The sequence below is a fragment of the Capra hircus genome, chromosome 25, assembly GCF_001704415.2.
Source record: "Capra hircus breed San Clemente chromosome 25, ASM170441v1, whole genome shotgun sequence".
Taxonomy (NCBI): Eukaryota; Metazoa; Chordata; class Mammalia; order Artiodactyla; family Bovidae; genus Capra; species Capra hircus.
The window spans coordinates 18,679,176-18,702,720 of NC_030832.1; the positions used below are offsets into that span (position 1 = coordinate 18,679,176).

At 40.2% G+C, this 23,545-nt stretch overlaps 1 protein-coding gene across 1 annotated transcript in view; it reads right to left on the reverse strand.

Moving 5' to 3' along the window:
* The window catches only part of DNAH3 (dynein axonemal heavy chain 3), a 236,259-nt gene that overhangs the window by 91,492 nt on the left and 121,222 nt on the right, over positions 1–23,545 (reverse strand). The window contains 4 exon segments of the mRNA XM_005697585.3: positions 4,738–4,983; positions 14,401–14,530; positions 18,162–18,267; positions 21,247–21,347. Of these exon segments, the coding sequence (XP_005697642.1) occupies positions 4,738–4,983; positions 14,401–14,530; positions 18,162–18,267; positions 21,247–21,347 (583 nt within the window).

Below are 23,545 nucleotides of genomic sequence, written 5' to 3' on the forward strand. Positions count from 1 at the left end.
GGCATAGACTTGGATTGCTGTGATACTGAATGGTTTGCCTTGGAAACAAACAGAGATCATTCTGTTGTTTTTGAGACTGCATCCAAATACTGCATTTTGGACTCTTTTCTTGACCATGATGGCTACTCCATTTCTTCTAAGGGATTCCTGCCTGCAGTAGTAGATATAATGGTCATCCGAGTTAAATTCACCCAATTCCAGTCCATTTTAGTTCGCTGATTCCTAGAATGTCGACGTTCACTCTTGCCATTTCCTGTTTGAGCACTTCCAATTTGCCTTGATTCATGGACCTGACATTCCAGGTTCTTATGCAATATTGCTCTTTACAGCATCGGACCTTGCTTCTATCACCAGTCCCATCCACAACTGGGTATTTTTTTTTTTGCTTTGGCTCCATCCCTTCATTCTTTCTGGAGTTGTTTCTCCACTGATCTGCAGTAGCTTATTGGGCACCTACCAACCTGGGGAGTTCCTCTTTCAGTATCCTATCATTTTGCCTTTTCATACTGTTCATGGGGTTCTCAAGGCAAGAATACTGAAGTGGTTTGCCATTCCCTTCTCCAGTGGACCACATTATAGATAGCCAATGGATTTTGCTATATACGACTCAGGGAACTCAAACAAGGGCTCATTAACAACCTAGAAGGGTGGGATGGGGACAGAGGTGGGAGGGATGTTCAAGTGGGAGGGCACATGGGTAAACTTAATGGCTGATTCATTTTGATGCTTGGTAGAAATCAATGCAATACTAAAGCAATTAACCTTCAATTAAAAATAAATTTAAAGAAAAGAAGTAGTAAAATCTATATCCACCATAAGCATTTAAGAGACACAGAATACAATTACATGTAAAATATGGTAAGAAAAATAGTAATAGTGAGGGGAGGCGAGTACAAGTGCAGTATTTTTAAAATGTGCTTGAAATGAAGAGCTCAGCAACTTATACACACACACGCACACACAAACACACAGACTGCCATATAACTTCATAGTTGCATATACCAAACATCTATAATATATACACACACACACAAATTAAAAGGAATTCAACTGTAACACTGAAGATAGTCATCAAATCTTAAGAGAACAAAAAAAGAAAGAAAAAAAGGATCACAGAAACAACTCCAAAACAATGAACAAAATGACGAGAATATACATCTCAATAATTACCTTAAATGTAAATGGATTAAATGCTTCAACCAAAAGACAGAATGGCTGAGGGTACAAGAGATTGACTGCAGACCTAGAGACACACACAGACTGAAAGTGAGTGAATTCAAAAGTGTATTCCATGTATATAAAAAGACAGCTAAAGTAGTAACACTTATATCAGATGAAACAGACTTTAAAATAAAGATGGTTACAAGAGACAAAGAAAGACCCTACATAATGATCAAGGGATCAATCCAAGAAGATAGCTGCAAATATCTATGCACCAAACATAGGAGCATCTATATATATAAGGAAAAATACATCAGACATAAAAGGAGTAACTAGTAACACAATAATAATAGGGAATTTTAACACCCCACTTATATCATAGGGCAGATTATCCAGACAGAAAATACATTAGGAAATGCTTGTCTTTAATGACACTTTTATCACACAGGCTTAATTGACATTCATAGAGCATTCTGGCCAAAAGTAGCATGATATACATTATTTCAAGTGCACATGGAACATTCTCCAGGACAGATCACATGCTAGGCCACAAAAGAGCCTCAGTAAATTTAAGAAAATTGAAATCAAATCAAGTATCTTTTTCAACAACGAGCTATGAGATTAGAAGTCAACCATAAGGAAAAAATACTGCAAAAGACACAAATAAGTGGAGGCTAAACAAGCAATTGGTCACTGAATAAATCAAAGAGAACAAACAAAAATACCGAGAATCAAATGAAAGTGAAAACACAACAATCCAAAGCCTATGGGAAACAGCAAAACAGTTCTAAGAGGAAAATTTATAGCATTATAAGCTTACTACCTCAGCAAACAAGAAAAGTTTCAAATAAGCAACCTAATATTACACCTATATGAAACAGAAAAAAGAACAACAAATAACACCCAAAGTTAGTAGAAAGAAAAAAATAATAAAGATCAGAGGAGAAATAAATAAAATCGAGACTAAAAAACAATAGAAAAGATCAGTGAAACTAAAAGCTGGTTCTAGGAAAAGATAAATAAAATTTATAAGACTGTAGCATGATTCATCAAAAAAATAAAGTCAGCCACTGTTTCCACTGTTTCCCCATCTATTGCCATGAAGTGATGGGACCGGATGCCATGATCTTAGTTTTCTGAATTTTGAGCTTTAAGCCAACTTTTTCATCTCCTCTTTCACTTTCATCAAGAGGCTCTTTAGTTCTTCTTCACTTTCTGCCATAAGGGTGGTATCATCTGCATATCTGAGGTTATTGATATTTCTCCTGGCCATCTTGATTCCAGCTTGTGCTTCATCCAGCCCAGTGTTTCTCATGATGTACTCTGCATATAAGTTAAATAAGCAGGATGACAATATAGAGCCTTGATGTAAGGCAAATAGATGGGGAAAGAGTGGAAACAGCGGCTGACTTTATTTTGGGGGGCTCCAAAATCACTGCAGATGGTGATTGCAGCCGTGAAATTAAAAGACGCTTACTCCTTGGAAGGAAAGTTATGACCAACCTAGAAAGCATATTAAAAAGCAGAGATTATCAGAGAAATGCTAATTAAAACCAAAATGAGGTACCATTTCATGCCAGTCAGAATGGCTGCTATCCAAAAGTCTGCAAGCAATAAATGCTGGAGAAGGTGTGAAGAAAAGGGAACCCTCTTACACTGTTGGTGGGAATGCAAACTAGTACAGCCACTATGGAGAACAGTGTGGAGAATCCTTAAAAAAATTGCAAATAGAACTGCCTTATGACCCAGCAATCCCACTACTGAGCAAACGCACTGAGGAAACCAGAATTGAAAGAGACACGTGTACCCCAATGTTCATCGTAGCACTGTTTATAATAGCCAGGACATAGAAGCAACCTAGATGTCCATCAGCAGATGAATAGATAAGAAAACTGTGGTACATATACACAATGGAATATTACTCAGCCATTAAAAAGAATACATTTGAATCAGTTCTAATGAGGTGGATGAAACTGGAGCCTATTATACAGAGTGAAGTAAGCCAGAAAGAAAAACACCAATATAGTATAGTAACACATATATATGGAATTTAGAAAGACGGTAACAATAACCCTGTACGCAAGACAGCAAAAGAGACACAGATGTATAGAACAGTTTTTTGGACTTTGTGGGAGAGGGCGAGGGTGGGATGATTTGGGAGAATGGCATTGAAACATGTATAATATCATATATGAAACGAATCACCAGTCCAGGTTAGATGCAGGATACAGGATGCTTGGGGCTGGTGCACTGGGATGACCCAGAGGGATGGTATGGAGAAGGAGGTGGGAGAGGTGTTCAGGATGGGGAACACGTGTACACCCATGGCGGATTCATGTTGATGTATGGCAAAACCAATACACTATTGTAATTAGCCTCCAATTAAAATAAACAAATTTATATTTGGGGCTGGTGCATGGGGATGACCCAGAGAGATGTTATGGGGAGGGAGGTGGGAGGGGGGTTCATGTTTAAGAACGCTTGTACACCCGTGGTGGATTCATGTCAATGTATGGCAAAACCAATACAGTATTGTAAAGTAAAATAAAGTAAAAATAAAAATTTAAAATAAATAAATAAATAAAAAGCAGAGACATTACTTTGTCAACAAAGGTCTGTCTAGTCAAGGCTATGGCTTCCCTAGCGGTCATGTATGGATGTGAGAGTTGGACTATAAAGAAAGCTGAGCACTGAAGAATTGATGCTTTTGAACTGTGGTGTTGGAGAAGACTCTTGAGAGTCCCTTGGACTGCAAGGAGATCCAACCAGTCCATCCTAAAGGAGATCAGTCCTGGGTGTTCATTGGAAGGACTGATGTTGAAGCTGAAACTCCAATACTTTGGCCACCTGATACAAAGAGCTGACTCATTTGAAAAGACCCTGATGCTGGGAAAGATTGAGGGCAGGAGGAGAAGGGGACAACAGAGGATGAGATGGTTGGATAGTATCACTGACTCAATGGACATGAGTTTGGGTAAACTCTGGGAGCTGGTGATGGACAGGGAGGCCTAGCATGCTGCTGTTCATGGAGTCGCAAAGATTCGGACGTGACTGAGTGACTGAACTGAACTGAACTGAACACACAGAACATTAATACGTGATTAAAGTGATCATTTTGAAGATAATGTATGTAGCAAAACCATAAACATTTCAATATTAGATTATAATGAAAAATATTTATTATAATGAAAAATGTTAAAGCCATAATCACCATGATATGACATGTGTAAATACAGAGAATAGGACTAGAAGGGAGTAAAAAAACAGACGTGGTTGTATTTCTCATGTTGTTCCCTGGGGCTTATTATACTGCTGGGATTATAGATAATTTTAAAAATTCATATTGACTTTTTCTAATTTAACAATTAGTAGTTAAATTAACTCGTAAGACCTGACTTTAGGGTCACCCATCTCTACATACATGGGCCAGCTCTGAAGAAGTATACCTCCTTAGGCAACCTATAAAATCTTTCCTGGCTTTTGTTAAGGCCTTACATGGATCACACATTTTGACTGGGTTTGGAGCATATGCTCCAAACCACTATAGGGAGACAAAACAAACAGGTACCAAGTTACCTCTTTCTGGAAAGATGTTGTTTTTGGTGAGTTTGACGCTTTTGGGTCTTGGGTGGTTATTATCCATACCCATGATCAGGTTGCGGAAAAACAGATCAAATTTCTTTCTGCTGTCTGCGTTGATGGTGCCGGCCACCGTCCATACCAAGGCAAAAAGGAACAGACCTTGTAGCCAGAGGAAGATCTGTTGGCTTGTCAGGCCTTCAAATAATTCACTTTCCTCCTCTTCTATTGCCCTGATTTCATCTAAAAGCAAGAATAAGAATCTCAGAAAAAAGTGCAGAGTGCAATAGATATGAATTGGGTATTTCTATCCTTGAAGGGCCTGGGAAGGGGACTGATATTTGATGAGTGGCCCGATCCTTTTTCTACATATATTAAAATAAAATTTTTTATTGTAGTAAGATATGCATAACATACAGATTACAATCTTAACCATTTTAAAGTGCAGTGGTATTAAATTCATCCATGTTTTTGTGCAACCATCACCACTATTCACATCTGGGATTATTTTCATCCTGCAAAACTGAAACTCTATACCCATTAAACATTAATTCATTACCTTCTTCCCCACAACATGACAAATAGCATTCTACTTTCTATCTTTATAAATTTCACTAATCTGGATATGTCTTAGAGGTGAAATAATATTGTCGTTTTCTGACTAGCTTATTTCTCTGAGTACAGTGTTCTCAAGCTCCATTTGTTTTGCAGCATGTTATCAGAATGTTTATTTTGACTGTGCCATGTGGCTTGAAGGACCTCAGTTTTTTGTCCAGGAATTGAACCCTGGCAGGGCAGTGAAAGCACTGAATCCTAACCACTAGACCACCAGGGAACTCTCCATAATTTCCTTCATTTTTAAGGTGAATAATATTTCACTGTATGCATGTACTACATTTTATTTATCCATTCATTGATTGGTAGACACTTGGGTTGCTTTCATCTTTGGTTACTATGAATAATGCTGCTATGAACACAGGCTCTATGTTCAAAAATAATATTTCTGTAAATAAAATATCTTTCTATGTCCCTACTTTCAATTTCTTTACATATATACCCAGAGTGGAAGTGCTAAGTCATACGGTAATTCTACTTTTAATTTTGAGGAACTGAGAAACTATTTTCCATAGCAACTGTACCATTTAACATTTCATCAATGGTGCACAAGGGTTCCAGTTTCTTGACATCCTCATCAACACTTGTTCTTTTTGATTGTTAATATTGTTAGTACTGTTGTTGTTTGGATAGTATCCAACCTAATAGGTATGAGATGGTATCTCACTGTGGTTTTGATTTGCATTTTCCTAATAATTAGTGATGTTGAGCATCTTTCCATGTGCTTATAAACCATTTGTGCATCTTTGGAGAAATGTCTATTTAAGACCTTTGACCATTATTTAGTCAGTTTGTTTTTGTGTGGTTAAATTTTAGGAATTTTCTATATATTCTGGATATTCATCTCTTATATATATGATTGGTAAAGATTTTCCCCCATTTGTGAGTCATCTTTTTAATCTGTTAACAGTCTTTTGATATTCATCCTTTATCATTTATATGATTTATAAAGATTTTCTGCCGCTTGTGAGTTGTCTTTTTACTCTTGTTGATAGAATTTTTTGAAAACAGTAGTTTTCAATTTTCATGGACTTTATTTGTCTTTTTTCTCTTTTGTTGCTGTGCCTTTGGTGTCATATCCAAGAAATAATTCCCAAATAGCTCTCTATCTTAGACTTTCTTCTACAAATTTTAAAGGTTTAGGGCTTCCCCGGTGACTCAGTGGTAAAGAATCCATCTGTGTTTGTTAGCCATCTGTATGTCTTCTTTGGAGAAATGTCTATTTAGTTCTTTGGCCCATTTTTTGATTGGGTCGTTTATTTTCCTGGAATTGAGCTGTAGGAGTTGCTTGTATATTTTTGAGTTTAGTTGTTTGTCAGTTGCTTCATTTGCTATTATTTTCTCCCATTCTGAAGGCTGTCTTTTCACCTTGCTTATAGTTTCCTTTGTTGTGCAGAAGCTTTACAGTTTAATTAGGTTCCATTTGTTTATTTTTGCTTTTGTTTCCAATGTTCTGGGAGGTTGGTCATAGAGGATCCTGCTGTGATGTATGTTGGAGAGTGTTTTGCCTATGTTCTCCTCTAGGAGTTTTATAGTTTCTGGTCTTACGTTTAGATCTTTAATCCATTTTGAGTTTATTTTTGTGTATGATGTTAGAAAGTGTTCTAGTTTCATTCTTTTACAGGTGGTTGACCAGTTTTCCCAGCACCACTTGTTAAAGAGATTGTCTTTAATCCACTGTATATTCTTGCCTCCTTTGTCAAAGATAAGGTGTCCATAGGTGCGTGGATTTATCTCTGGGCTTTCTATTTTGTTCCATTGATCTATATTTCTGTCTTTGTGCCAGTACCATACTGTCTGGATGACTGTGGCTTTGTAGGAGAGCCTGATGTCAGGCAGGTTGATTCCTCTAGTTCCATTCTTCTTTCTCAAGATTGCTTTAGCTATTCAAGGTTTTTTGCATTTCCATCCAAATTGTAAAATTATTTGTTCTAGCTCTGTGAAAAATACCATTGGTAGCTTGATAGGGATTGCATACATATGGCTAACAAACACATGAAAAGATGCTCAACATCACTCATTTTCAGAGAAATGCAAATCAAAACCACAATGAGGTACCATTTCACGCCAGTCAGAATGGCTGCTATCCAAAAGTCTACAAGCAATAAATGCTGGAAAGGGTGTGGAGAAAAGGGAACCCTCTTACACTGTTGGTGGGAATGCAGACTAGTACAGCCACTATGGAGAAGAGTGTGGAGATTTCTTAAAAAACTGGAAATAGAACTGCCTTATGACCCAGCAATCCCACTACTAAGCAAACACACTGAGGAAACCAGAACTGAGAGAGACACATGTACCCCAACATTCATCGCAGCACTGTTTATAATAGCCAAGACATGGAAGCAACCTAGATGTCCATCAGCAGATAAATGGATAAGAAAGCTGTGGTACATATACACAATGGAGTATTACACAGCCATTAAAAAGAATACATTTGAATCAGTTCTAATGAAGTGGATGAAACTGGAGCCTATTATACAGAGTGAAGTAAGCCAGAAAGAAAAACACCAATTCAGTATACTAATGCATATATATGGAATTTAGAAAGATGGTAACGATAACCTTCTATGCAAGACAGCAAAAGAGACACAGATGTATAGAACAGTCTTTTGGACTCTGTGGGAGAGGGAAAGGATGGGATGATTTGGGAGAATGGCACTGAAACATGTATATCATATATGAAACGAATCGCCAGTCCAGGTTTGATGCATGACACTGGATGCTTGGGGCTGGTGCACTGAGATGACCCAGAGGGATGGTATGGGGAGGCAGGAAGGAGGGGCGTTCAGGATGGGGAACACGTGTATACCTGTGGCGGATTCATGTTGATGTATGGCAAAACCAATACAATATTGTAAAGTAATTAACCTCCAATTAAAATAAATAAATTTATATTAAAAAAAATCCATCTGTGATACAGAAACCACAGGAGACCCTGGGTTCATCCCCTAGTTTGGGAAGATCTGCTCACGGAGGGCAAGGCAATCCACTCCAGTATTTTTGCCTGGAGAATCCCACGGACAGGGAAACCTGGAGGCTACAGTCCATTGGGTTGAAAAGAGATACGACTGAAGTGACTGAACACACACAGTTCTCATGTTTAGGTCTTCCATTTGTTTTGAGTTAATTTTTGTACATAGCATTAAGTAAAGGTCCAACTTCCTTTATTTCTAAGTGGATATCCAGGTTTCCTGGCATCACTTGTTGAAAAGACTGTCCTAGGGACCTTCCTGGCAGTCCAGTGGTTAAGAATCAGTACTTTCACTGCAGAGGGCATGGATTAGATCCCTGGTGGAGGAGCTAAAAGGTCCTGCATGACACGTGGTGCAGGCAAAAACACACAAAAAGAGGAAAAATAAAAAAGAATGTCCTTTCTACATTGAATGGTCTTAGCATCCTCGTGGAAAATCATTTGACAATACATGCATGAATTTATATCTAGACATTCTGTGCCATTCCATTGGTGTATAGTTCAGTTCAGTTCAGTTGCTCAGTCATGTCTGAATCTGTGGCCCCATGACCACAGCATGCCAGGCCTCCCTGTCCATCACCAACTCCCAGAGTTTACCTAAACTCATGTTCATTGAGTCAGTGATACCATCCAACCATCTCATCCTCTGTCATCCCCTTCTCCTCTTCCCCTCAATCTTTCCCAGCATCAGGGTCTTTTCATATGAGTCAGCTCTTTGTATCACGTGGCCAAAGTATTGGAGTTTCAGCTTCAGCATCAGTCCTTCCAATGAACACCCAGGACTGATCTCCTTTAGGATGGAGAGTGGATACCATGATGTTAGTTTTAGTTTTCACTCTCCTTTTTCACTTTCATCAAGAGGAAGCTCAAGCTGGAATCAAGATTGCCAGGAGAAATATCAATAATCTCAGATATGCAGATGACACTACCCTTATGGCAGAAAGTGAAGAACTAAAGAGCCTCTTGATGAAAGTGAAAGAGGAGAGTGAAAAAGTTGGCTTAAAACTCAACATTCAGAAAACTAACATCATGGCATCCAGTCCAATCACTTCATGGGAAATAGATGGGGAAACAGAGGAAACAGTGAGAGACATTTTTTGGGGGGGCCCAAAATCACTGCAGATGGTGACTGCACCCATAAAATTATAAGACACTTACTCCTTGGAAGAAAAGTTATGGCAAAGCTAGACAGCATATTAAAAAGCAGAGACATTACTTTGTCAACAAAGGTCCATCTAGTCAAAGCTATGGCATTTCCAGCAGTCATGTCTAGATATGAAAGTTGGACTATAAAGAAAGCTGAGCATTGAAGAATTAATGCTTTTGAACTGTGGTGTTGGAGAAGACTCTTGAGAGTCCCTTGGACTGCAAGGAGATCCAACCAGTCCATCCTAAAGGAAATGAGACCTGAATATTCATTGGAAGGACTGATACTGAAGCTGAAACTCCAATACTTTGGCCACCAGATGCAAAGACCTGACTCATTTGAAAAGACCCTGATGCTGGGAAAGATTGAAGGCAGGAGGAGAAGGGGATGACAGAGGATGAGATGGTTGGATGGCATCACCAACTTGATGGACATGAGTTTGAGCAAGCTGGGAATTGGTGATGGACAGGGAAGCCTGACAGGCTGCAGTCTATGTGGTTGCAAAGAATCAGACACGACTGTACAGCTGAACTGACTGATGACTCAGTAGTTCCACACCTAGATATATACTGAAAAAAAACAAAAACACTAATTCAAAAAGATACATGCACCCAATGTTCATAGCAGCATTATTCATAATAGCCTAGATATAAAAGCAACCTAAAGTGAAAGTGAAAAGTGAAAGCGAAGTCCCTCAGTCGTGTCCAACTCTTTGCAACCGCATGGACTGTAGCCTACCGGGCTCCTCCCTCCATGGGATTCTTCAGGCAAAAGTACTGGAGTGGGTTGCCATTTTCTTCTCCAGGGGATCTTCCTGACTCAGGGATCGAACCCAGGTCTCCTGCATCCCAGGCAGATGCTTTAACCTCTGAGCCACCAAGGAAGCAAAAGCCACCTACTTGGTTCAGTTCAGTTCAGTCACTCAGTCGTGTCCGACTCCTTGCGACGCCATGAACTGCAGCACATCAGGCCTCCCTGTCCATCACCAACTCCCGGAGTTCACCCAGACTCACGTCTATCGAGTCCGTGATGCCATCCAGCCATCTCATCCTTGGTCGTCCCCTTCTGCTCCTGCCCCCTATCCCACCCAGCATCAGAGTCTTTTCCAATGAGTCAACTCTTCGCATGAGGTGGCCAAAGTACTGGAGTTTCAGCTTCAGCATCATTCCCTCCAAAGAAATCCCAGGGCTGATCTCCTTCAGAATGGACTTGCAGTCCAAGGGACTCTCAAGAGTCTTCTCCAACACCACACTTCAAAAGCATCAATTCTTCGGCACTCAGCCTTCTTCACAGTCCAACTCTCACATCCATACATGACCACTGGAAAAACCACAGCCTTGACTAGACGGACCTTTGTTGGCAAAGTAATGTCTCTGCTTTTGAATATGCTATCTAGCTTGGTCATAATTTTTCTTCCAAGGGGTAAACGTCTTTTAATTTCATGGCTGCAGTCACCATCTGCAGTGATTTTGGAGCCCAGAAAAATAAAGTCTGACACTGTTTCCACTGTTTCCCCATCTATTTCCCTTGAAGTGATGGGACCGGACGCCATGATCTTCATTTTCTGAATGTTGAGCTTTAAGCCAACTTTTTCACTCTCCTCTTTCACTTTCATCAAGAGGCTTTTGAGTTCCTCTTCACTTTCTGCCATAAGGGTGGTGTCATCTGCATATCTGAGGTTATTGATATTTCTCCTGGCAGTCTTAATTCCAGCTTGTGTTTCTTCCAGTCCAGCGTTTCTCATGATGTACTCTGCATAGAAGTTAAATAAGCAGGGTGACAATATACACCCTTAACGTACTCCTTTTCCTATTTGGAACCAGTCTGTTGTTCCATGTCCAGTCCTAACTGTTGCTTCCTGACCTGCATACAGATTTCTCAAGAGGCAGATCAGGTGGTCTGGTATTCCCATCTGTTTCAGAATTTTCCACAGTTTATTGTGATCCACACAGGCAAAAGCTTTGGCATAGTCAATAAAGCAGAAATAGATGTTTTTCTGGAACTCTCTTGCTTTTTCCATGATCCAGCAGATGTTGGCAATTTGATTTCTGGTTCCTTTGCCTTTTCTAAAACGAGCTTGAACATCTGGAAGTTCATGGTTCACATATTGTTGAAGCCTGGCTTGGAGAATTTTGAGCATTACTTTACTAGTGTGTGAGATGAGCGCAATTTTTAGGTAGTTTGAGCATTCTTTGGCATTGCCTTTCTTTGGGATTGGAATGAAAACTGACCTTTTCCAGTCCTGTGGCCACTGCTGAGTTTCCCAAATTTGCTGGCATATTGAGTGCAGCACTTTCACAGCATCATCTTTCAGGATTTGAAATAGCTCCACTGGAATTCCATCACCTCCACTAGCTTTGTTCATAGTGATGCTTTCTAAGGCCCACTTGACTTCACATTCCAGGATGTCTGGCTCTAGGTGAGTGATCATACCATCGTGATTATCCAGGTTGTGAAGATCTTTTTTGTACAATTCTTCCGTGTATTCTTGCCACCTCTTCTTAATATCTTCTGCTTCTGTTAGGTCCATACCATTTCTGTCCTTTATCGAGCCCATCTTTGCATGAAATGTTCCCTTGGTATCTCTAATTTTCTTGAAGAGATCTCTAGTCTTTCCCACTCTGTTGTTTTCCTCTATTTCTTTGCATTAATTGCTAAAGAAGGCTTTCTTATCTCTTCTTGCTCTTCTTTGGAACTCTGCATTCAGATGCTTATATCTTTCCTTTTCTCCTTTGCTTTTTGCTTCTCTTCTTTTCACAGCTATTTGTAAGGCCTCCCCAGAGAGCCATTTTGCATTTTTGCATTTCTTTTCCATGGGGATGGTCTTGATCCCTGTCTCCTGTACAATGTCACAAATCTCTGTCCATAGTTCATCAGGCACTCTATCTATCAGATCTAGGCCCTTAAATCTATTTCTCACTTCCACTATATAATCATAAGGGATTTGATTTAGGTCATACCTAAATGGTCTAGTGGTTTTCCCTACTTTCTTCAATTTAAGTCTGAATTTGGCAATAAAGAGTTTATGATCTGAGCCACAGTCAGCTCCCGGTCTTGTTTTTGTTGACTGTATAGAGCTTCTCCATCTTTGGCTGCAAAGAATATAATCAGTCTGATTTCAGCATTGATCATCTGGTGATGTCCATGTGAAGAGTCTTCTCTTGTGTTGTTGGAAGAGCGTGTTTGCTATGACCAGTGCATTTTCTTGACAAAATTCTATTAGTCTTTGCCCTGCTTCATTCCGCATTCCAAGGCCAAATTTGCCTGTTACTCCAGGTGTTTCTTAACTTCCTACTTTTGCATTCCAGTCCCATATAATGAAAAGAACATCTTTTTTGGGTTGTTAGTTCTAAAAGGTCTTGTAGGTGTTCATAGAACCATTCAACATCAGCTTCTTCAGCATTACTGGTTGGGGCATAGACTTGGATTACCATGATATTGAATGGTTTGCCTTGGAAACAAACAGAGATCATTCTGTTGTTTTTGAGATTGCATCGAAGTACTGCATTTTGGACTCTTTTGCTGACCATGATGGCTACTCCATTTCTTCTGAGGGATTCCTGCCCACAGTAGTAAATACAATGGTCATCTGAGTTAAATTCACCCATTCCAGTCCATTTTAGTTCGCTGATTTCTAAAATGTCAATGTTCACTCTTGCCATCTTTTGTTTGACCACTTCCAATTTGCCTTGATTCATGGACCTGACATTCCAGATTCCTATGCAATATTGCTCTTTACAGCATCGGACTTGGTTTCTATCTCCAGTCACATCCACAGCTGGGTATTGTTTTTGCTTTGGCTCTATCCCTTCTTTCTTTCTGGAGTTATTTCTCCACTGATCTCCAGTAGCATATTGGGCACCTACTGACCTGGGGAGTTCCTCATTCAGTATCCTATTATTTTGACTTTTCATACTGTTCATGGGGTTCTCAAAGCAACCTAAGTGTTCATCAAAAGATGAATGGATGAAGATGTGGTATACATACATATTGGAATAATATACAACCATAAACAAGAATGAAATTCTGCAATTTGCAGCATCATGGATGGACTGGGAGGGCATTATGCTAAAGTGAAATAAATTGACAGAGAAAGATAATACTGTATGATATCACTTATATGTGGACACTAAGACGTGAGGAGAAGGGGATGATAGAGAGTGAGATGGTTGGATGGCATTACCGACTCAATGGACATGAGTTTGAGTAAACGCTCAGAGTTGGTGATGGACAGGGAGGCCTGGCGTGCTGCAGTCCATGGGGTCGCAAGGAGTCGGACACAACTAAGCGAATGAACTGAACTGAAAAGTTCTCCAAATTAACATATATTCTGTCACTTCCAGTGGAATTCTGTGAAATTTGGTTTGTGTGAGACAGCTATAGAGAACTTCTCCAGGACATTTAAAACAATGATTCATTTAAACCAGTGGTTCTCCATGTCCTGGAGTAGTTCCATAGTTTTGGAGACTAAAGTGATCAGTTTTCTTATAGTGGATGCATGTTCTTTGTGAATTCAGATTTTTTTGTAATGTGTATTTTTTTTAACATGGAAACACTTCCTATTTTACTCTTTTTAGAGTCTTTTTTCTGACACATATTTACATATGCCATCTAAATTCATTTTCCTCCAGGATGTCCCCGATAGGTAAAGAGGAACAGGAATTATTATTCCTATTGTCTGGAAGAATCTAAGCCTGAGGAAAAATGGGCTAATTTGCACAAGAATACCCAGGAAGTCAATGAAAGATTAAGCCAAAATATATGGACTCTTTCCAGCAAACTCTACTATGTACACTCAAAAGACTTGTTTGTTCTTGACCAAAATGCTAGTCTCATTGTAACTTATGGGGGGACTAGCAGGGGTGGGAGCATAAAAATAGCCAAGGCATACCCTTGTTTGGGTTAAGAATTGTAGGGAAGTACTTACCAAGAAGAGAGGAGTATAGTCTCATCATTGAGAAGGCAAGGTGGATGGGAGATGTTTGGACCACAAATTTACACTGAAGGCGAGTAAATTCAAGGCAGGGCTGGACAAGCCACATGAACATGTCATTGACCTAAGAGTAAAAGTAAAATCTGACATTAACAAGTGTGTTTAAGAACTTGGTACACCTCAAGGAAGCTGAAGATAAGACTAATGATGACTTTTGAGTCTAGGTATAGTGAAGAAAATCCATAGGCAACAAGACCTGTGCTTCTAGCTCCTATTTAATGTACAGTCCACTGACTATGCCCACTCCTCTCATTCTACTGAGCTGAATATGCAAGAAAAGCTTGGAGCCACTGTGGGTCAGCTACAGGATGCGTGAAACAGTTTTAGGTTCCAGAAGCCACTATATCTGACTTTTCTATAGAAAAATGTTAGGAATTCTAAACAACTGGTTTCGAAATGACTGACTGGCATTTATAAGGCAGGACTCCTGTAGGAAGTGGACACTGAGAGGCCCAGGCTTATTTTCAGTAATTCCCCACATATACGTATGTATGTACATACTTCCTGGTGGGTATGATGATTCTTATCTCTTGACTCTGCTCCCTACCCACTTACTCTTCAGAAGAAATTACTTGATTTTCTCTTCTTACTTTAGTGTTTTTTCTTAAACTTTGTGACTCTTACTGAAAATGACCTTGTTATTTTTTTTTGCAATTAGGCATGTCATCATTAACTAAATACACTCATAGGTGATTATATGTGGATATGTGTGCATATATAAATGTATAGATGCTTTTATATGTATAATCCCAAAGAAGGGCAATGCTAAAGAAAATGTCCAAACTATGGCACAGTTGCACTCGTCTCATATGCTAGGAAGTAATGCTCAAAATCCTTCAAGCTAGGCTTCAGCAGTACATGAACCAAGAAACTCCAGATATACAAGCTGGATTTAGAAAAGCCAGAGGAACCAGAGATCGGATTGCCAGCATTTGCTGGATCATAGAAAAAGCAAGAGAATTCCTGAAAAATATTTACTTCTGCCTCATTGACTATGCTAAAGCCTTTGACTGTGTGGATCACAACAAACTGGAAAATTCTTAAAGAGACAGGAATACCAGACCATCTTACCTGTCTCCTGAGAAACCTGTGTGCAGGTCAAGAAGCAACAGTTAGAACCAGACATGAAACAATGGAATGGTTTAAAATTGGCAAAGGAGTATATCAAGGCTGTATATTGTCACTTTGCTTATTTAACATCTGCAGAGTAGATCATGAGAAATGCTGGGCTGGATGAATCATAAGCTGGAATCAAGATTGTCGGGAGAAATATTATCAATCTTAGATATGGAGATGACACCATCCTATTGATAGAAAGTGAGGAGAAACTAAAGAGCCTCATGATGAAGGTGAAAGAGAAGAGTGAAAAAGCTGTCTTAAAACTCAACATTCGATGGGAGAGTAGTTCAAAAGAGAGGGGGTATATGTATACCTATGGCTGATTCGGGTTGAGGTTTGACAGAAAACAACAAAATTCTGTAAAATAATTATCCTTCAGTAAAAAAATAAATTTAAAAAACCTCAACATTCAAAAAACCAAGATCATGGCATCTGGTCTCATCACTTCATGGCAAATAGATGAGGAAACAATGACAGACTTTATTTTCTTGGGCTCCAAAATCACTGCAGATGGTGACTGCGGCCAGGAAATTAAAAGATGCCTGCTCCTTGGGAGGAAAGCTATGACAAATCTAGACAGTGTATTAAAAAGCAGAGACAGTACTTTGCTGACAAAGGTCCATAAAGTCAAAGCTCTGGTTTTTCCAGCAGTCATGTGCAGATGTGAGAGTTGGACTGTAGAGAACACTGAGTGCCAAAGAATTGATGCTTTAGAACTGTGGTGTTGGAGAAGACTCTTGAGAGTACCTAGGACAGCAAGGAGATCAAACCAGTTAATCCTAAAGGAAATCCCCTGAATATTCATTGGAAGAACTGATGCTAAAGCTGAAGCTGCAATACTTTGGCCACCTGATGTGAGGAGCAGACTCATTAGAAAAGACCCTGATGCCGGGAAGGATTGAGGGCAAGAGGAGAAGGGGGTGACATGGGATGAGATGGTTGGATGGCATTACCAAGTTAATGGACATGAGTTTGAGCAAACTCTGGGATATAGTAATGGACAGGGAAGTCTGGTGTGCTACAGTCCATGGGGTTGCAAAGAGTTGGATACAATTAAGTGACTAAACAACAACGACTATGTATGAGTACTTGGATATGTGATACTCAGTCAGCAAATATTTATTGTGCATCTATTAAATGCAGTGTGATAGGTGCTAAAGATAAATGATGAACAAGATAGACAAGGTCTCTGTTCTCATGGTTTACAGTTCCAGGGGCAGGGGAGACAATAAATAATTAAACAAGCAAGGAAATGACTTAAGTATTTACAAATCCTGGAATGTACTAGCAGGAAACAAATAAACGTATTACAATTGGATAAAACAAGAAGGGTTTAATAGGGTGGTCAGGGAAGACTTCTTGGAGAAGCGGGGCTTTATGCTAAGACCTGGGTGACAAAGGTGAATCAACCCTTATGAGACTAAATGGGGCAAGATTTCCAGAAAGAGGAATAAGAAGTGCAAAAGCCTTGAGAAGGTAAAATCTGGGGTTTGCTAGGAATGAAAACAAGACCCTAGGGCTGGAAGGTAATAAGCTGAGTCTGAGAGGAGTGTAGGTGATGAGGCTGAAGGGGCAGGCTGGGTGGAATCACAATCTCAGAAGTCCTGGTAAGAAGTTAGACTACTCAGGACGCTGGGAAGCCTGTGAAGGCTTCCTGCGAATGTGTAGACTGGCTTCGGACTATGCATCTGGACATGTGTCTGTAAATAAACACTATATATATATATAAAATGTGGACATTATATATATGTATATAGTACATGTATATAGTACATACATGTATATACAGACATGTATATAGTACATGTATATAGTACAGACATGTATATAGTACATGTATACACATGCGATAGGAAAAGGATTCTATGCAGATCCCCAGAGCATTTCTACAGTGAGAAGAGAGTCTAACTCAAATCCTTCTTGGCTTCTTCTGTGGGAAACTTTACTAGGGAACCCTGTTAATGCAGCAAAAGGCAAGAAGTACCATAAGCACTCATTCTCCCTTCCTGCTGCTTCCATCATCTGCATGTGTTCTAATCTAACCTGAACATTCACACATCTTTTAGGGAGGGAAGAAGGAAATGGACACTCTTACTAAGCTGCACTAAGAGAATTTCTCACTGGTTTTAGTTCCCTAGATTTAGGAGGTATAGAGTCTAGGTTACAGGGATGGGAAGTGGCAGGAAAAAGAACACAGATCTTCCTAACCTGGTACACCTCTAGAGCAACTTCCAAAGGCATTTCTGCTGGTGGGCAAAGGGTCAAGGGGTGACATCCCAGTAATCATACAGAACATTTCTCAAGCACCAGAATTCTCCACTGAGGAGTCAAAAAGTAATGGAGGAGATGGAAGAGAAAGCAGAAATTGACTACACAATTCCAGCTCCACATGCAAAATAAAATAAAATAATAATGGCAAGAAGCCAGGAAGCAATGTAATTGGGGACAATCAGGGAATTTCCTACCCCTCCTTGCCTTCCGTAATTATGAATGTGAAAACGATCCTAGAAGGCCTTTGGAGATGAGGAGTCGGGAGACAGGGAAGGACAGAAAGGAAAGGGACCAGAGGGTCTCACCAATTCCTTGTGCTCCTCAGTGAGACTGGAAGGCAGGGTATCCATGTATGAATCCTTCAGGGGCTTCCAGCCTAGCTGATGGGGTTCCATGTAGATCATCCCACACCTGGCAAGCACAAACAGAGGCCCATCCTGGTTCACATTGGGCTCCCAAGCATGTAGGGGTGAGGTAAATAGGCTGGAGCTTGGGTTGGAGCACAGACCTTCACCAGCTCCAAGCCAAAGGAAAGATGCACAGATTTTGCCAGGAAAGGGTAGAGAGACCAGTGATAAGAGTGGGGTCTTGAGAATCAGAGACCTGTATTCAAATCTCAGCCCCAGATCCTAATTGAGTGACCTCAGAAAAATTTCTTTTCTATCTCTGAATTTGAGTCCTTGTCTGTAAATTGAGGAATATAAAAAATAAGTAGCTTGTAAGATTATTATAATGGTTAAATGAAAGGCCAATAAAGAATTTGGCACTATGTCTAGCATATGGAACACTCTTAATCAATGAAAACTGCTATTATAATTTTCATAATGTTAGTCCATTACCATGTACTGACATGTAACATTGTATTTAGCAAGTTTTTCCCCATTCTGTTATATCTAGGCACACTCCTCTTTGTTACTAACACTGGCTACCATTCATTCAGCACCTGCTATGTGTCAGCCACTATGCTAAGTCTTAATGGCCTTCATTTCTAAATATTCCTTTTTATGGTTTACATTTTAGACATGAGGAGACAGTAGTTCAGAGAGGCTAATTGACTTGGAAGAGGTCGCACAGCTAGCAAGTGGTGTATTCAAGGTGGGACCCCAGGGTGGTCTAACTTGCCATGTGCTCTTTCTACTCCCTTACATTGCCTTTGAGAATGTGAGCTTATTTTTATTTTATTATTTTATTTGTTATGGACTGGGAGGTACATGATTGAATTAATTATTATCCTCGGCACTCTCATCATTAGCCCATGCATGACCTTTCTCAGTTAATTGTTTTCAATAATGTAATCAGTGTCCATGAACCCAACACCCAGGCAGAAACTATGGTTTTGAGAATAACCTTTATCTAATTATAAAGTCTCCCTTATCCTATCCCCCTGACTTTCCCCACCTAAGATTACACAGAATCTTGAATCTCATATTCACTGATCTTTTGATTTCTTACCTTCTTATGGTTTTATATACATACACATATTTAGTTGTTCAGTTGGTTTTAATAATTTAAAAGGGGCTACTATGCTGCATGTGATATTACAGGCTTACTTTTCTTGCATTTTAAAAAATATCTAGTTATTATTTAATTTTGGTTGGGTTAGGTCTTCGTTGCTGTGAAGGCTTTTCTTTAGTTGTGGTGAGTGAGGGGTTACTCTCGAGTTGCGGTGCACAAGCTTCTCATTGCAGGGGCCCCTCTTGCTGTGGAGCGTGGGCTCTAGGCATGTGGGCTTCAGTAGCCGTGGCTCCTGGGCTCTAGAGCACAGGCTCAGTAGTTGTGGCACTCGGGCTTAGTTGCCCTGGGGCGTGTGGGATCTTCCCAGATCAGGGTTCAATGCCGTGTCTCCTGCATTGGCAGGTGGATTCTTCACTACTAAGCCACCAGAAAAGCCCTACAGGCTTACTTTTATATATAATACTGCTAAGATTTTATCTTTAATTTTACTAAGATTTATCTATATAGTCACTTATCAGTACAGTTCACTTATTTTGAAAGACAATCTGTGATTTTATTATACTTCCTAATGCTCTCCTGCAAGGAGATCCAACTAGTCCATTCTGAAGGAGATCAACCCTGGGATTTCTTTGGAAGGAAGGATGCTAAAACTGAAACTGCAGTACTTTGGCCACCTCATGCGAAGAGCTGACTCATTGGAAAAGACTCTGATGCTGGGAGGGATTAGGGGCAGGAGAAGAAGGGGACGACAGAGGATGAGATGGCTGGATGGCATCACGGACTCGATGGACGTGAGTCTGAGTGAACTCAGGGAGTTGGTGATGGACAGGGAGGCCTGGTGTGCTGCGATTCATGGGGTTGCAAAGAGTTGGACACGACTGAGTGACTGAACTGAACTGAACTGAATGCTCTCCTATTAATAGGCATTTGGGTCATTTCTAAGTGTTATTGTGAATCGTGCTACTCTTTAAATTCTGGTACATGTCTCCTGTTGTACATGGGCACAAGATTATTTTCAGTATATACTCACAAGCAGAATTGCTCAGCCATAGGGCATATGAAGGTCCAACTTTAGGAGGTAGTTCAGTTCAGTCACTCAGTTGTGTCTGACTCTGTGACCCCATGGACTGCAGCACGCCAGGCTTCCGTGTCCATCACCAGCTCCTCGAGCCTACTCAAACTCTTGTCCACTGCACTGGTAATGCCATCCAACCATCTCATCTTCTGGCATTCCCTTCTCTTCCCACTTTCAATCTTTCCCAGCATGAGGGTCTTTTCAAATGAGTCAGTTCTTCACGTCAGGTGGCCAAAGTTTTGGAGTTTCAGCCTCAGCATCAGGCTGAGGAACACCAATGAACACCCAGGACTGATTTCCTTTCGGATGGACTGGTTGGATCTCCTTGTAGTCCACGGGACTCTCAAGAGTCTTTTCCAACACCACAGTTCAAAAGCATCTTATCCAAAATGTTTGCCTGATTTTTTATTCCTACCATCAGTGTGGTTTGAGGACTGATTTTATGACAAAATCTGACAAAAGGTAATATAGGTGATCTGCTAGAATTAAACATATTTGTGGATTTTTAAAGCTTTCCTCCTGCTTAGGGTTAGTGATGGAGAAGGCAATGGCAATCCACTCCAGTACTCTTGCCTGGAAAATCCCATGGACGGAGGAGCCTGGTAGGCTGGAGTCCATGGGGTCGCTAGGAGTTGGACACAACTGAGCGACTTCACTTTCACTTTTCACTTTCATGCATTGGAGTAGGAAATGGCAACCTACTCCAGTGTTCTTGTCTGGAGAATCCCAGGGATGGGGGAGCCTGGTGGGCTGCCATCTCTGGGGTCTCACAGAGTCAGACATGACTGAAGCGACTTAGCAGCAGCAGCAGGGTTAGTGAGGCTTCGCCTTACCTCAGGGGCTCATGCAAGCTGACTCACCTGCTCACAGTGGCTGGGGAGGCCTGTTCCAGGTCAGCTGGCTCGAAGATCAGACTCATCTTGGGGCTCATCTGGATAATCTCTCCACTCATTAAACACAGCTGAAAGTACAAAGAAGAGGGGTAGAGGACAGCAAATTGCTTGAATTCTAACTGTAAGTAAAAGGCCTCAGTGGAGACAGAGATGGTTTGAATTCATTCAACAAATGTTTCTTGAGCACCTACTCTGTGCCAGGCACAATGCTAGCTGTGCAGAATAAAACAAACAAAAATATTCCTGTCCTCTTGAGGTCTGCATTCTGCTGGGAGGAACAGATGATAAGCAAAATATGTAGGCTATACAAGGATGAAAATGCTTTGGAGAAAAAGTAGAGGAGAATGTTGTGTCTGGTGAGATGTAATGTTAAATAGGGAAGTCAGAGAAACACTGAATGGCAGCCTTAGATGAAGAATCTGGAAATTATCAGATTACAGCTAGTTTCATGGTTCCTTCCTCAGTGTTTAACACAGAACTTAATTGCACACTGGCATCCTATTATATTTTCTCAAGTTTCCCACAAAGACTCCTTCTGGAATCCCTCAGGGACTGGTCCAGGGTTAGAGTGACAAGAATATCTCCGTATCATTTTTGAAATGGAAAGATCATTAGAAGCCCTAGTGTTTAGCAAGTATATCCCTATAGAAAGTAGTGCAAATATACAGGACAGCCTCTGAGTATATACACTAAGTCTGTGGCACTGCTTCTCATTTCCCAACATGGGTTAAAGTGAGATGTTTAAGTCCTAAGATGGCCTGAGGCCTTGGTGCCTTGGTCTCTCAGGGGAAAAGAAATTCCATTGCTCCATGTTTCTCTTCCTAAGTTGAGGTCTAAAGAGCTTCTTGCAAATTACCTGACACACATCAAACATGTCTGTAATCAGGTCATTACTTGCAACCCCAGAAAGGTCACAGCTGTTATGGGACTAACACCACTAACAGTGCCATCTCTGAGTATCAAGAAAAGTAAAATAGACCCATAGCTGTGACAGTAGTTTGATTTCATTCAGAGCTGAGAAGAGCCATCAGGAATTTCACTGACTCTTTATACTTCTGGTCTCAGGACCAACCAATACATGTGTACAATTAGTTTACACAACATAGTCCATATCACGGAATAAAACTCACTTCTATATTTATATGTTTATAATCAAAATTATGAACATGCTATTATTAGTATATGTGTATAATCTGGATAATTAGGCTTTCCATTGTTGAGCATGACTCACTATTAGTCTTGTGAAATGTAAATGCAGTTGGAAAATATATTTCGATTTGATAAGGAAGTATAGTCAGTGTAAGAACTCTTCCTTGAAATGGTGATAAATATTATTTTATTCTAACCCTTCTACAGCACTTGATACATGCAAGGTGCTATTATAAGCAGTTTGTAAATATTAATTTATCTAATCTTGCTAACAATATTATAATACAGACACTATTATCCTCATTTTACAGATGATGCAATTGAGGTATAGGTATTGCTTTCCTGAGGTTACATGACTGCTGAGTGGTAACATAGGATCTGAACCCAGGCTGTCCAGCTCCAGAGACTAAGCTCTTTGCCACTACACTTACTGCAGTAGGCAGAATGTATCTTCCAAATATTGCTGTGATGTCTCATAACCTACATGTACTTTTGCAGTGTGATCTCATCCACCTCCATCAAGAGGTGGCATCTATTTCTCTACTTCCTTGAATCTGGAAAGGTTCTGTGACTTCTTTGACTTAACAAAATTCAGAGAAAGTCATGCTATGCCAATTCCAAGCAGAGATTTTAATTTCCTGCCTCTTGCAAATCAACCACCAGGTAAGGAGTGCCACTACTCCAAGACCACCAAATGATAAGCCCAAGTCATGTGGATAGGCCTGGAGGATAAGATGCTATTTGAGAGAAAGAGAGGCAGAGAGAGAGAGAGACAGAGAGAGAGAGAGAGAGAGAAACAGAGCCAGAGCCAGAGAGTTACGGAGAGACAGACAAGTCAAGGAGGAAAGAGCCCCCAAAAACTGAGTGAAAAAGCTACCATGGCTGTGCTCCTCTAGCGCTAGCCACCCCAGATGACATCATGAGGATTAGCTTGGCCCTTTTTAGCCCTTTAAAAATTTATAATCCACAGTATCATGAGCAAAGTTAAGCCACTAAGTATTATGGTAGTTTGCATCTTTATTTATACAGCAATGGATAACCAAAATCCATCCCATATATCGGTTGCTTTGTATGGACTATCTTAATTATCAACACCCCTATTTTATTACTACCTTTT